At 52.8% G+C, this 15,102-nt stretch overlaps 1 protein-coding gene across 1 annotated transcript in view; it reads left to right on the top strand.

Moving 5' to 3' along the window:
* Positions 1-1,655: 1,655 nt before the first annotated feature.
* IFT140 (intraflagellar transport 140) overlaps positions 1,656-15,102 on the top strand; it is a 59,609-nt gene continuing 46,162 nt past the window's right edge. The window contains 7 exon segments of the mRNA XM_010851301.1: positions 1,656-1,734; positions 2,361-2,479; positions 5,906-6,086; positions 7,818-8,039; positions 12,887-13,008; positions 13,111-13,253; positions 14,774-14,949. Of these exon segments, the coding sequence (XP_010849603.1) occupies positions 5,940-6,086; positions 7,818-8,039; positions 12,887-13,008; positions 13,111-13,253; positions 14,774-14,949 (810 nt within the window). The 5' untranslated portion in view covers positions 1,656-1,734; positions 2,361-2,479; positions 5,906-5,939.

Below are 15,102 nucleotides of genomic sequence, written 5' to 3'. Positions count from 1 at the left end.
TGTAAGCGCGCGCGCCCCCTCTAGGCGCCTTTCCATTGGTCAGAGGCGGGCGCGCGCGCTTACACGCAGGGACGCTGGGTGGGGGCGGAGGGCGGATCTGCGACGCGGGTAATGTTGTGACGCTAGCCTCGCGGCCGTGCGGACTGGTACGTCTCTCCGGATTGGTGGATCGGCAGCCAATAGAGTGAGAGCCTAGCCTGTGATTGGCCCGAGCCCTGTTGACGGATGCGTGAGAAGAAAACGCCGCCTCAGCTCTGAGTCTTGAATCCGGCGCGAACCGGGTTTTTACCGAAAAAGTGTGGAAGTGCGACTGAGGCAGATAAACACACCCATTATTGGATTGAGTGTGAAGGCTTTCAAGTTTTTTAGTGCTGCCGATGGTGCTGGACGCTTAGGTTGTTTTTCTTCGTTTTGGCGATAAAGGAGTGGAGTTTATGGAGGAGGGATAAGAGTGATGGGGCTTAAGGGTACAAATTTGTTAAGGAGTAGTATGTAACGCACAATGTTACGCTTGCGTGCTCAGTCGTGTCCAACTCTGCGACCCGGTGGACTGTAACCCGCCAGGCTCCTCTGTCCATGGGATTTCCCAGGCAAGAATACTGGAGTGGGTTGCCATGTCCTCCTCCAGTGGATCTTCCTGACCCAGGGATCGAACCTCTGTCTCCTGCATTGGCAGGCGGATTCTTTACCACTGAGCCACCTGGAAAGCTTGCACAATATAATGGATACAGACAATAATACTGTACTGACTAATGTGATAAATATCTCTACAATCTAATCACATAATATATAATGGGTCAAAGTAAGATTTTGTACACCTTAAATTTACGCAATATTACATATTAAATTTATTCAGTAAAATCCTAGTGTTCATGAAAATGGGTTTTTTAAAATAGAATCTTCCTTGTATGCTTAACAAGTGAAAGACCTTTGCTGCTGTTTGCTTTGGTAAGTTTTCTTAGTAACGTAGCTTTTTCTTCTAAAATTAGTTTAACCCACCAGACCGTTAGAGCAGGACGGCACGTTGATAATACCTTAGGGAATGCAGTCAGCCGCCAAGGTTAGGGAAAAGGTTAGTTTCTAACTAAATGAACTCGTACTTTCTACTCTACGCTATTTTCTCTCTAATGGCGTCCATAAGCCTCCCCCCTCAAAGCACTGAACCAGCTTCAAGGAACTATGTTGAATCAACTGACTTTTCTCAGAAATACTCTTGAATGATACCCTCTTGGAGACAAATCAGAATCTAGCAAACCTTTCGGGGTCCAAGCAATAAGATTAACCAGAGGAGAGAATCTTAAAGATGGCGTTCTCCTTTCCCAGTCTCCCTGCTGCCTTCCTCCTGACTGACCTATGTGGTTGGAAAAACTGAACTACAGGGGCGGGTCGCGAACCGACCGTGTATCCCCATCACATACAGAATACACTAGCTTCCCTTCTCTGGGCAGAAAGGCATATTCTGTCCCCTCGGCCCCCTCTGCGAGCCAGCGTTGTGGGCTCTAGACAACCATCGAGAAAGGGGGAAATTGCCCTGCACAGCCCAGGAGCTCGCCACTCGCGGGAGGAATCCTGCCCTCGGCTGCGTACGAACGTTTCCGAGCGTCTTCGGCTCTTTCCGGCCTCTCGGGGCGCTTCGGCTGGTCTCGGCGTCCGCCCGCTCGGCTTCGGCTGTATCCGAGCTGGGCTCGCGGCCGTTGTCCCGGCAACGCGCGGCGGCGCAGCGGCCCAGCCAAGGCGAGTGCGGCCCCCGGGCCGGGACCCAGGAGTAGGGGGGTCTGGGGGCCCGGAGCCTCAGGACAGGGCAACGACGAGGCAGGGCCGGGGATGGGCTCGCGAGGCCGAGGGCCGGGACGGCTCGGGGAGTCTGGCGGGTCCGGGAGCCCGGAGCCTGGGCCCGGGAGAAGGGCGACGCCGAGGCGCGCCGGACTCTCTTCTCCGCCTCCTGGATTATCTTCGCCCAGAAACCCTGCCTGGGCCGATCGCCCGAGCGGTGGCCGATCAGGCCAAGGCTTAGGGGTGCGGGGCGGGTGTCTGAGGGCTCAGTGCGCGGCGAGGTCCGATTGAGGGCCGCGTGGCGGCGCGAGGCCGGGAGAGCGGAGCTGGAGGGAGGGAGGGACGGGGCCCGGAAGGGATTCAGAAAACCACCTTCTGCGCTGTCAGTTCTGTGGCCCGCGGGACTGCGCGGTCGAGCCGGAGATGGTGTTTCTTCATGTCCACGGGATGCAGCTATGAGCCTGCATTGACGAGGGTCGGGGGCGGTGGTTCAGAGTGAGGCTTTTCGGGGTGTCTTCCAGTGCCCTCCACTGCGCCCCTCCACCCAGCCCCCGTTGCCTCAAAGTCCTTCTGGTTCCCTCCCACAGCGTCTCCAAGCAGTGATGCAACTGAAGTCATCCTTAGTACCACAAGCCGTTGCTTCCCAAAAGGTGGCTTACCTGAAGACTGAAGAGGTTGCACGGCTGGAGGTGAGAGGAGCAAATCGGTGAGAAGTGGAATTTTTTTTTCTTTCCTCCGAAGTTTATATATTGACAAACGGCATTATGTTCAAGAGGTACCCTGCCTTTAGGAAAGGAAGTGCCCTTGTTTCTGAACCGATGCCATTAATGGATGCGATTTCATTGTTAGTCATCTCTCCTTCTTGTTTTCTTTGATAACTTTTGTTTGTAAGAGCACATGTGTATGTGCGTGCTCAGTTGCTTCAGTCGTGTCTAACTCTTTGTGACCCCATGGACTGGAGCCCGCCAGTCTCCTCTGTCCATGGGATTTTCCAGGCAGGAGTACTAGAGTGGGTTGCCATGCCCTTCTCCAGGGGATCTTCTAGATCCAGGGATCCAACCCAAGTCTCGTGCATTTCAGGCAGATTCTTTACCAACTGAGCCACGAGGAAAGCCTTGGTACACAGGTAGCATTTACTGCTGCTGCTGCTAAATCACTTCAATCGTGTCCGACTCTGTTCAACCCCATAGACGGCAGCCCACCAGGCTCCCCCGTCCCTGGGATGCTCCAGGCAAGAACACTGGAGTGAGTTGCCATTTCCTTCTCCAATGCATAAAAGTGAAAAGTGAAAGGGAAGTCTCTCAGTCATGTTGGACTCTTAGCAACCCCATGGACTGCATCCTACTGGGCTCCTCCGTCCATGGGATTTTCCAAGCAAGAGTACTGGACTGGGTTGCCATTGCCTTCTCCCAGGTAGCATTTATTCATTGTATAAAACTGGATTCATTCACCCTGGCCTGACCCCAATTTCTGCAACTAACAAGACATCAAAAGCCTCTTTCCTTGCTAGTAAGTATGTCCATCAGAGATTCATGTACTGGGGCCTGTTTGGTGGAGGCAGTGTTCTGGGGCCGGGTATGCTCCGGTGGCCCCTCACTCTGTGGGTCAGGTAATTGGGTGAGGAGTGGAGGATGGTCAGTCAATCACAGACTTACAGTACAGTCTAAATGGAGAATACAGGGTTCTCTGAGGACACTGGGCAGAAGCCCAGGACGACCTGGTGGAAAGAGGGTCCTGAGTACCCAGTGCAGGGGTGTGAGGGGGAGAGCCTCTGGGAGAGCCCCAGCAGGAAGAAAGTAACTTAAAGATCTTCTAGCATACTCGCTCCTTACAAAGTGATGTTCGAAATAAAAGATAGAGGAAATCAGGTTTAACTTTTCTAAGTGCTCTTATAATTCTTTTTCCGTCATTACAAGAAGATTGATATGTTACTCATTTTTCCAAGGCATATTTTCAGAGAGTAAACTTGTTAAACATGAGTAAGAATTTCCTGTAGCCCAGAATTTAGACCCTTGGTGGCTGCAACATGTTAGAACTCAGTGTAAAAGGCTTCCTTGCTGTGTTAATCTGCCCAATTTTTAACCCAGTGTGTCTCATTGTGGCTCTGTGTGAACGATTGCATGAAGTCTTTACTCAAGGAATCCAGAGCCCTGGACCAGTGCACATGTCCCCTAAGTGGAGTGTGTGCAGCTGGCCATGGATCCTACCCCCACAGACCCCAGTCTCCCATCCCCCCAGCTCCTCCGGCCAGTGCCCAGCCATCTATCAGGAGCCTGAATGGGTGCTTTTCAGCACCCATTAAACTCACCACCAGCTTGTGGTGGTGACTTTAGTGGTCAGGGTATATTTTCATAAAAGAAAGATACGCATTTGAAATGTGACTGTTCATTTGTACTCTCCTGCCTTCCAGCTTCTGGAAAAACAGGGTCTCCCTCTCTGAACCCAAAATGAGCCTGCATGGCTTTCTCTGATACAACTGTTGTATTGCTCAAAGCAAATGGCGTAGCCTGTTCCCTTCTCCAGTGATGGAATTTTGTAGGTGCTGGATAGCTTTTTTTGCAGTTTTTCTGTTGTGGTTAAATATACGTAAGATTTACTATTTTAACCATATATAAGTATATAGTTCGATGACAACATTAAGTACCTTCACACTGTTGTGTGGTCATCGCTACCAGTCTTTCGAAACAGAAACCTTATATATAATAAACACTAATTGCCCATCACCACCTGTAGCAGGCCCTGGCAACCACCAGTCTACTTTCTTTTTTCTTTTTTAAAGATTTTTTTGATGTGGGCCATTTTTAAAGTCTTTATTGAATTTGTTACAGAATTGCTTCTTGTTTTTACATTTTGGTTTTTTGGTCATGAAGCATGTGTGATCTTAGCTCCTGCAGTGCCTGCATTGGAAGGCGGAGGCATTGAATTTGGTGACTCTTAAGTACCTCATATAAGTGAATCATGCATTATTTGTTCTTTTTGAGTCTGATTTATTTCACTTCTTCTAGGTTCATCCATGCTGTAACATGTGTCAGAACTTCATCCCATTGTAAGGCTGCATTGTATGGATATACCACATTTTGTTTATCCATTCATTTGTTGATAGGCATTTGGGTTGTTTCCACCTTTTCACTATGAATAATGCTGCTATGAATATTGTGTTCAAGGATCTGTTCATATCCCTGCTTTCGATTCTTATGGGTTTGTGTCCAGAACTGAATTGCTGGATAATGTGATGATCCTGTGTGTGAGCCTGAGGGACCCACCAGACTGCTTTCCACAGCATCTGCACCATTTTACATTCCCACCAGCAGTGCACAAGGCTTCCAGTTGCCTCATCAACACTTTTTACTTTCTGTTTTTTTGATAATAGCCATCCTGAGGGGGATGAAGTTGAATAATTTCAAAGGATAGCAACCACCCCAAAGAGACTTTTCTGGGCTAGTTTGCTTCCCCAGACTGACTCTAGGATGTGAACAAATGAGTGGCAGTCAGACAGTCATTCCATTCACCCTCCTGCCCCTCACACACAGGGACAACGTGCACATCTCTTAGGGAAGGAAAGAGAAAGAGATGTTAGGTAACTGATCAAGCTTATTTTTTCCCCAGTTGCCCTGTGGCCTTGCTTCCTCCCACTCCCTGACAGATGAATCCTTTGCTTCCTGCCACCGCAAGAGGACAGCAGGGACCACCTTGGTTTTCTGTCAAAAACTGGGGGTTAGGTTTTTCTGCACATTTCTCTTCTGTGCAACAGTTTGCTTTTTTTGGTTTGTTGTTTGAAAATATTGCTTAAAGGGGAACTGTAAAAATATGAATTGTCCTTGTTATGATTAGAATAAAAATGATCAAGGGTGGCACGTGTGGTCTAGTCTGCAGGCTTCATTTCTTTACTGTTTTGATGGCAACGTGTGTTATTCTTTTCCGTCACACCCCAGGCCTAATCCCTTGCTTCTAATTGTGTTTCCCACATTAGAGATCTCTTCCACATAAATTGGTGCATCGGTCTGAAGGAGTGTTGATAAGGCTGTTGATAACTTGCCTGATGTCTTATGATTGTGGGTTTGTGTTACCTTTTTTTCCTAATTCCATATGTAGGAGTTTTGTTCAAAACCAACAGGACTTGTTTTTTCCCCAGCAGGTTTCGGTGCTGAGCAGGCCTGCGTTCCATCATGGCCCTCTACTTTGACCACCGCATAGAAGCCCCAGACACAGTCGGGTCTCCGTCCCACATTGGCTGGCATCCCATCTACCCGTTCTTGGCGGTTGCTTCTGTTAGCACAACCTCAGGAGGCAGCGTGGATGTGTATCTGGAGCAAGTGAGTGTGGAAAGCAGCAATCTGACTGCAGTGGCATCTGGCTCTTGTCTTGTTCTTTTGTTCTGGTGTGTGTGTGTGTCTGTGTGTGTGTGTGTGTGTGTGTCTCACGAGGTCCAAATTCTCAACACTGTAAAAGCCCTGTTATATAAGTAATTCTTTTACCCGTATTATTTAGTTTTGGGTACACAGTTAGGGATGCTTGAGACAGAATCCACCGTCAGTTCACAGTCACCACCAGGGCTGTCTGTCCCCCCCTCGCCAGCCTTGTTGAGTCACACCAGCCTTCGAAACTGTTCGTTTCCTGGAGCGGCCATAACAAATTACCACGGATTGGATGCCTTAAAATAACAGAAGTTTATCCTCTCATAGTTATGGGGCCAGAAACCCCCAGCCCGGGGCTGGCAGGGCCCTGCCCTCTGAAGGCTCGAATGGAGGGTGTGTATCCTGCTGCACATTTACTTTGGTGCAGCCTGCAGTCTTCAGTGCCCCCTAGCTGTGGCGGGCTCTCTTTCCTCCTCATGTAAGGATACCAGTCATACTGGACCAGGGCCCACTCTAATGACCTCGTCTGAGCTTGGTCATCTGCAAAGACCCTGGTTTCATAGGTCATGTCACAAGAACCAGGGGTTTAGGAACCAGCATATCTTTGGGGGCCACACAACTCCATAACAGGAACTTTCTAGAAACTCCTACTTCACCAAGGAAAATGGATTTCCTTTCCCGCCCCCTGCCCCACCCTCCCCGGAAATCTACCTCTCATGCTTTGGGTCTGCACCTGCTATCCCCTCCCCACACATGGCACCCTCCTGTGATGTCCTCTGGAGAGCACACCCAAGGGGCTTCCTCACCCAGCCTGCTGCGTCCAGCCTCCCCCATCCCCGACTGGCCTCCTCTCCCTCCATCCCTTCCTCCTCCTGAGGCTACGTTACCATCTCTTGGGGGACAACTCACAGGCCTGCGGTCCAGCCCACCAGTCCCACTGGACCACCAAGGAATTCCATAGATAAAACTTCAAAATTCAGAAAATTTAAAGCACACTATTACAAAACTTCATGTGTTTCTAATTGGCAGAAGGAAAACTGTAGGATTTCAAAATTATGATTTATTCGATGATAAGAAGGTCACAGATATAGCAGGTATAACTGGAGATTGGTAGGAAGAGCCCAGTAGAAGTGCTGAGAAACAAAACTGAGTTAATCTCTGAAAACACACACGTTTATACTTTTAACCTGCTGCCTTTGAAAATTCTAGAAAACATGAGAATACAAGATCACATATCTTACTAACTCTTAGAGCAATGACATTGTCATATATCTCAAAGCTTCCGGAAAACTCCACTGTTCACTTGTGAGAGAACGAGAGTTAACAAGGCAAACCACATCCTAGTATCATTCTGAAAATGACTTTGGCTTTGCAGACCTCAAAAAGGTTCTTAGGGTCAACTAGCCACACTTTGAGAACCTTAGGTCAACACACTTCACTTGCTGGCCCAGCACTTGCTTTTGTAAATAAAGTTTTATTGGTAAGCTGGTTTGTGGGGTCGGTTAAATGTTTGCCTTGTGCTGTCATAGTTCAGCTGAGGCAATATGGGTGTTTCTATGACAATTAAATAGACTGTTTCCTTAATAAGCAGCTTGTTATATCCTCTACCTGATATCATTCCACTGATGAGGCAGAAATGTTTAGTCGCTGCCATTCCCTGTAATAAGGGCTTTACCTTGTGTGTCGCAGGGCGAGCGCGTGCCAGACATGCATGTCGAGAGGTCGTTCCGGGTCACCTGCCTGTGCTGGCACCCAACGCGGCTGATCCTGGCTATTGGCTGGGAGTCTGGAGAAGTGGTCATGTTTAACAAGCAGGACAAGGAGCAGCATGCAGTCCCCGCCACGCACACAGCCGACATTGCCATCCTCGCCTGGAGCCCCAACGGGAACTGCCTAGTGTCGGGGGACAGGGTGAGCAGACGCGCGGCGGCCCGCTCGGGGTCTCAGCCTTGCCCTATCTGTGCTCTCAGGGATGCGGGAGGCTCTCAGGGACCAGGTTATTAGCGACGCGTGGTTGCCGGGCTCCGCTGACCTTGTCAGCTGTAACGGCAGGCTGTGTTTTATGTTGGGAGCAAGATTTGAAAGCTTTATTCTACCTTCTCACTCTGTGGCAGAAGTGTGTAATTTTGTAAATGAACATCTCTAGATACCCACATTCACACGGATGGTGCGGTGCCTCAGGTACCCCGAACCCCAGTGTGCCCTCTGAGCATATCGCTTTGTTGCCCAGGAGTCCCTGGTCCCCATCATCTGGCCTGGGGCCTCCTAAGCATGTGGACGTGCCCCCAGGGGACACTGGAGAGGTCGTTCCTCATCGTAAGGGAGAGGGTGCTTTCTGCTGGCATCCGGTGGGTGGAGGCCAGAGTTACTGCTCAGGATCCGCCAGCGCTCAGGGCAGACCCCACCGCAGAGAGTCACCAGCCAGAGACGTCCGCAGGGCCTGGGCTGAGAGGCCTGCTCTAGACCTTTTGATTCAAAAGGGACAGTAGAAAGTGTACGGTGTGTTTATTTCTTTTACACTTTCAAGGTAATACGTTTGCATGTTTCAGAACTCAAACAATGCTAAAAGGTACATGCTGAGAACACTCTCCTCATCACCCCACCCTGCCCCCGACACCTGCAGCTCCTTCATGTCTCTCTGGGTTCCCATAGGAACACACAGGAGCGTGCAGTGCATTCTCTCCCCAGCTTCCAGCTTTGAAAAATCACAAACGTTAGAGGAAGGAGCAGCACAAGGAATACCCTTGTGCCCTTGCTGTGATGAGTTCAGTAGCTGTTAACATTTCGACACATTAGCTCTCTGGGTGTCTGTACTCCCCCTGCGCATTGGGGAGTTTGTCACAGATGTCACACTTCACCCCTCGATGCGTTGGCATCCGTGTCCTCGGCGCGTAACCACGTGTGCTGTCGCACAGGAGGGCAAGGCCCGCGCGCTCCCCGCCGCGGTCGGTGTGGCGCTCCTCCTGCCGTCCTGGTAGCCCGTCCTCACCTGGGGCTGCCGCACGCTCTCTGCCTCTGCTGCCGTTCCTCTTTTGTCTCCTCCCATCGTAACACTGGGAGTGTAACTTTTGTCTCCTTCCATCCCTGCTCTCTTCTTTCGTCTCTCTCTCTCGTTTGGTCTTTGATGACATCGACATTTTGAGGGGTCCAGCTCGTAACTGTGTAGCGAGTCCCTTGGTTCAGGTCCATGTGGCTGTCTCCTGACCGCTGTGAGTGCCTTCACACGGGGACACAGTCCCCTCCCTGTTTTCCTGGATCCTTGTCACGTGAGGGGCAGCACCCGTCACACACTGTGATGTTTCAGGCTTTTCATCAGAAGCCGTGTCTTCCACTCTCCACGGCAGCGCACAGCAAGCCTCCTCACTCTCTTTAGACCTGCCCTTTGTGCCACGAACCTGTTATTATTTGCCTTCGCAGCCTCTGTGGGAAGCAGTCTTCAGTTCTTCGCTGGACAGTGACACGACAGCTGGCCTCATGCTTTTGTCCTTTCTCATGTGTGAACCTTTAGAGAAAGTCCTGGAGGGAGGTGGGACCCAGGGCATGCCCTTGTGGTTTGATCGGTGTGCCCAGAGCTCCCTCCGCGGGGCTTGACCGGCTCACACCAACCCACGCGTGTGTCGTGACCAAGCTCAGGATCTTGGAGAAGTGCTGTCTCGGTTGTGTCCCAGTTTGCGTGCGTTTCTCTTCCTCCTGAGGGTAAATGTTACCTAGAAAGCCATTTATACTTAATTTCTACTCATACTGCCTCTTCCCTATTCTACTTATTCCTTTTTTCCAGACATTTCTTGTTTTTCTGTTTGATTCACACCTGGTGACGTTGCCCCACCCCAGGCTCCTTCTCCTGTGGGCTCCTACCCCTTCCTCATCTCCCTGCTCTGAAGATCCCCCATGGGGATAAAAGGAGTCAGGGTCCTTGAACATCACCATTTGCATCCTGAAGAAAGGAGAAACAACTGACATAGCGGATGACTCGAGCGTGACCTGGAGCCCCGGTCACAGCTGACCGAGTTCTGGAGTCAGAGGATTTCAGAACAAAAATACCTGGTCCTTCTCTCAGAAAATCTGCAATCATGTCCCAATTTGATACTGGACTCCAACAGGAAGAGACGTACTAACGAACAGACACGCTGAGAGTAGCAACCCCTGAGATGCCAGCTCCCCAGGCTTGGCTGAGGGTCTTTTCCACTCTTCCACCAGAGGCCTGGTTTGGTCACCCTGAGATTCACCAGATGCATCAAGAAAGCACAGTCTGGAAGCCTTGGAGTGTCCCACGTCTCCAGGGGCGGGAGCCAAGCTGGAGGGCGGGAGCTGAGAAGAAGGTCTGAGTGTAGCAACTGGGGTGAATGGCAGCTGCTCTGCACCCAGAGAGCAGCCCTCAGGAGTGGTGGGGGGCCCAGGGGCATCTGCTGTGTTGTCTTCCGCTTGGCAGTCGTCTCTGCCTGGTTCCCAGAGACACGAGAGGACCTCCCGTGGCCTCCCCCCAACCGCCGTGGTGCATCTGTCCTCGTGTCCGAATAGGGGTCCGCAGGCCTCTGAGCCGAGCCCACCGCTCTAGGGCCCGGGCTCCAGACGCATCCCCGGAGCAGCTGTCGGGGCCTGGACGTGCAGAGTGTGCATGGCTGCTCAGGAGCCCAAGGGGTCGTCACGTGTGCCGGTAAAACAGTGACTTACTGTGTTAAAAACCAAGTGCTGGGCAGGAATTCCCCGGCGGTCCAGTGGTCAGGGCTCAGCACTCTCCTGCCAGGGCCTGCGTTCCATCCCTGGTCGGGAACTAGGATCCCATGACCCACACAGCACCGCCAGAAAAGAAAAAAGTGCTGGCCGGCTGCACTCACAGGGTATTTTAAAAGTAATTTCTAAACACAAAGAAACCAAGAGTGCTTTTATTCTTGTCTTTATAAAGCTGGCAAAGTCAAGAAGAATCTGTTTGGCCTTCCCTGGTGGTCCAACGGCAAAGAATCTGCCTTGCAATGTGGGGGACTTGGATTTGATCGCTAGTCTGGGAAGATGTGGCATGTGTGGGGCAGCAAAGCCCGTGCACCACGACCACTGAGCCTGTGGTCTCGAGCCCAGGAGCCGTAGCTCCTGAAGCCCCTGGGCCCTAGAGCCTGTGCTCTGCGGTAAGACAAGCTACCGCAAGGAGAAGCCCACCCACTGCAGCTAGAGAGTAGCCCCTCTCGCCGCAACTAAAGACAGTCTGCGCTCAACAACTGAGACCCAGCACAGCCAGAAGTGAATATCTTTTTTAAAGTAGAAGAATCAGTCTAATAATACGTGATTTAGATTATATGTACACTCAGGTTACATACTATGTCCACTCTTAACGTGCTTTTCTTAGAGATTCATTGTGCAGGTTGCTTTGTAAGGCCCACTTATTTGAAAATCCTCTTTTCATATACAATTAAGTGATATTATCCAGTTTGGGGGATATATATATATATATATATCCCCCAAATATATCCCCCTGATATATCTAGTTTGGAATGAAAGTGACTTGAATGAAGGGAGAGAAGATGACCTCACTGTCTGCTAAAATGCCCGCTGACCTGAGCGGGAAACACGCCTTCAGGACAGCTTGGGCTCTGCTGTGATGGAAACGGTACCATTTCACACAGCCAGGCTCATCCACAGCCAGACGCCCTCGCAGACTACTGCTCCCAGGCCAAATAGTCTCTCCCAACTTGAACTTTTCCAGCGCTTGTCTGAACCGTTAATCTGAGACTTTGATGTTGAATGTACAGTACACCTGGCATCCAGATCTTGGTTGGTTTCTTCCAATAAAAGGAACTAGGGCTCCTTGGAGAAGCAGCTGGTCCTGGACTGGGGCAGGACCGTGAGCCCAGAGGATCTGTCAGCCAGGACGCGAGGAGGGGCTCACACACCCGTAGCGACGGCCGTGTGAAAGGGACAGTGGAGGCAGAGAGAAGAGCGCCCAACGGCCGGAGCTGGAGTGTCTACACCAAGCAATACTGAGCTATAACCGTGAGCAGAAACTAGACATCCGTGGGTCCAGATGATGAAAATCTATGACTTAATAAACCAGTAAATGCCGGAGAGCTGGGACACATCTCCAGATGACCTAGAGGTGAGACGTCACTCTCCTCCTACGTGTGGGCCGCACCCAGCGAGTTCCTTCAAAGCTGGACGGGATGGCAGGAGGAGGAGCGTCCAGTGAGGGAGGCCACATCGAGGGCATGACCCCGATCAGAGATGCCAACAACAGCACTTTCCCTTCGATGTCCCTCTCAAACCTGCCACTCCGTCAACAAGGAGAAAAACATCAGACATATCCCGCCAGGGGGCACATTCTGGAACCCCGGGCTGGTCCTCCTCACACCGGGCAGGCCTCTGAAGCAGGAGCCCGAGGAGGTGCAGCCACCACGTGTGTGAGGACGAGGTCCCGGAGGAGGCGCTGAGGAGACGGCGTGAAGCCCCAGCTGGAGTTAGTGGCATGTCCCCTGGTGACCGGAGCAACTGGGGCTGGGCTGGGGCTTCTCCCAACTGCCTTTGCCACCTTCCCTTCAATCTGAGTCTGTCCTCAAAGGTTTGTTTTTTGAAACTGAACACGTGATGCTTGTGATCTTTAGGGACTGAAGGCGGGAGAGGGCACAAAGAAGGTTCTGGCTCCTCGCGGAGCCCGTGGATTGTTGGATTTTTTACAGTGCCTGCTGTAGTTTTGAAATTGGAGAGGGAGTGAGTCCACGCTCCAGGGCGTGGTGTCACCTCCGCGCGCTGAGGATGTGACCTTGGGTTTACAGCTTGGCGTCCTGCTCCTCTGGAGGCTGGACCAGCGGGGCCGCGTGCAGGGGATGCCACTACTGCGGCACGAGTACGGGCAGCCCCTCACCCACTGCATCTTCCTGCTGCCCCCGCCTGGCGAGTGAGTACCGCGTGGGAGGGGGTGGCAGTGGGGTTCTCGTCTGTGGTCACCCCGCCTGCACCCCAGGGGCCACGAGGAGCTCCCCATCCTGTCTGCTTTCAGGGACCTGGTTCAGCTGGCCAGGGCGGCAGTGAGCGGGGACGAGAAGGCCCTGGACATGTTTAACTGGAAGAAGAGCGGCTTCAGGAGCATCCTGAAGATGGGGTCTCAGGAGGGCCTCTCGTTCTTTGTCAGCCTGACAGACGGTGAGACGCGCGCTGGGGTCAGGGACACCACAGCATCTCGGGGCATTTGGCGGTCACCAACGAGCAGACGGAGTGTCTGTATAAAGCCACAGGCCATGCGCCCCTCCTGGACGGATGCCTTGGCCCTCCCATGCCAGGGTTATCCTGAGCCCAAAGGGTGGCTTCCCTTGGCGCCAGTGGAGACAAACAGCTTTTATTTGTGTTGGAAAGTTTTTTAGGAGGAAGCTGTCCGGTTCACAGGCCCAGACGAGTCACTGCCGGGGCACCCACGTGGTCTCCATGCCCACGTCCAGACTCAGCTCTGGGGCCGTGACCGGGGTGCTGGATGGGCTCTGCCGGCCGCAGCCCCCGGTGGCAGCCCTGGGGGCCAGGCCGTGGTGTCAGCTGTAACATGGCTCCTCCTCGGTGCGCCAGGAGGCAGGAGGCAGCGGCAGACGCAGCATGAGGGTCTTATCTTCTTGGGACATTCATGGGTTGCGTCCGCTGCAGGAAAGGGGTCCAGGAGGTGGGGCTGCGCGGGGTGATGGGGTCTGGGATGCGCATGGCCAGGCAGCTTGACTGTGACGGGTGACCGCGGGCAGGGGCCGGGTGCTGGTCATCTTAAAGATAGAGACACTGGCATGTCGGGGTGAGGGGTGGAGCCGCAGGAGGGCAGCTGGAGGGACCGGGGTGCTGCCCTGAGGGCAGAGGGCAATGCTGGTGCTGGGCGCTGCGGGCCAGGCTCTGTGTCTCCGGGCACCACAGTCCCTGTGCCTCAGCTCCTGGGCACGGCCCTGGGGACACAGTAGTCCCTGCCTCCTGCTCCCCACAGGCTGAGCTCACATGAAAGTGCACACCCAGCCCACCGCACGTGTCTGCAGAGCAGGTGCTTGTTTCTGGGAGTGAGATGGGGGCCCCGAGGGTGAGGGGCTCTTGAGAGCTGCAGAATGAACCCACCCGAGAGCTCACCTGAAAACAGAACCGGGAGGCAGCTAGGGGCCAAGGCGAGGGATCCAGACTGGGAGGGGCCTGGGAGGGGAAGAGGGGGCAGGCTGTGATACCCGGGACCTGGGATGGAGGACCTGGGTCGAGGCCCCAGGGAAGGTCGTGGTTCAGGCTCTGGGGACAGACATGACCGGAGCACAGAGGCTGCGCACCAGGAGGGCGGTCACTGAGTGCTGGACAGTGGTGGAGGGGACGGCAGGGGCAGGAGTCCGGCTGAACTAATGCACGAGACGGCAGGTGTAGCGGTTACGGGCCAGTGTTGTTTTGTTTTTTAATTATTTTATTTTATTTTATTGCCTTGGGTCTTTAGTTGCAGCATGTGGGATCTAGTTCCCTAACTAGCTATTGAACCCAGGGCCCCTGCTTTGGGAGCATGGAGACTTGGCCACTGGGCCTCTGGGCAAGTCTGCCAGTGGTTTTTAAAATGGTCTATTTGTAAATGATTGTGATGAAGATGCTTATGTTGAAAGTGTCCGTAAGCAGGTAGAATGGCCGCGGGAGCGTCCAGCTTCCATGGACACAAGGCTCTTTCACAGGGACCGTGCACCACGTGGACGAGAAAGGCAGGACGGCCCAGGTGGCATCCACAGACAGCTCCATCCAGACACTGTTCTACCTGGAGCAGAGGGGGGCGCTGGTGGCGGTGACGGACAGCCTGCTGCTCTGCCTGTTCACAGTGACGCCCGAGGGCACGGCCGAGGAGGTGATGAAGGTGCGTGGGGCCACCCCAGGGCCGCCCTCTGGCCTGCCTCACCCTCACTTCGTCTTGGTTGAGGAGTCCATGTTGCAGGGTCACCAGAGCTTTGGTGCCTATTTGTTGTGGACCATCGCAGTCACAGGCTGGGGAGATGTCAGGGGAAGGGGC

Source organism: Bison bison, unplaced genomic scaffold (genome assembly GCF_000754665.1).
Source record: "Bison bison bison isolate TAMUID 2011002044 unplaced genomic scaffold, Bison_UMD1.0 scf7180017851711, whole genome shotgun sequence".
Classification (NCBI taxonomy): domain Eukaryota; kingdom Metazoa; phylum Chordata; class Mammalia; order Artiodactyla; family Bovidae; genus Bison; species Bison bison.
This window is presented reverse-complemented; position numbering and strand designations above follow the sequence as displayed.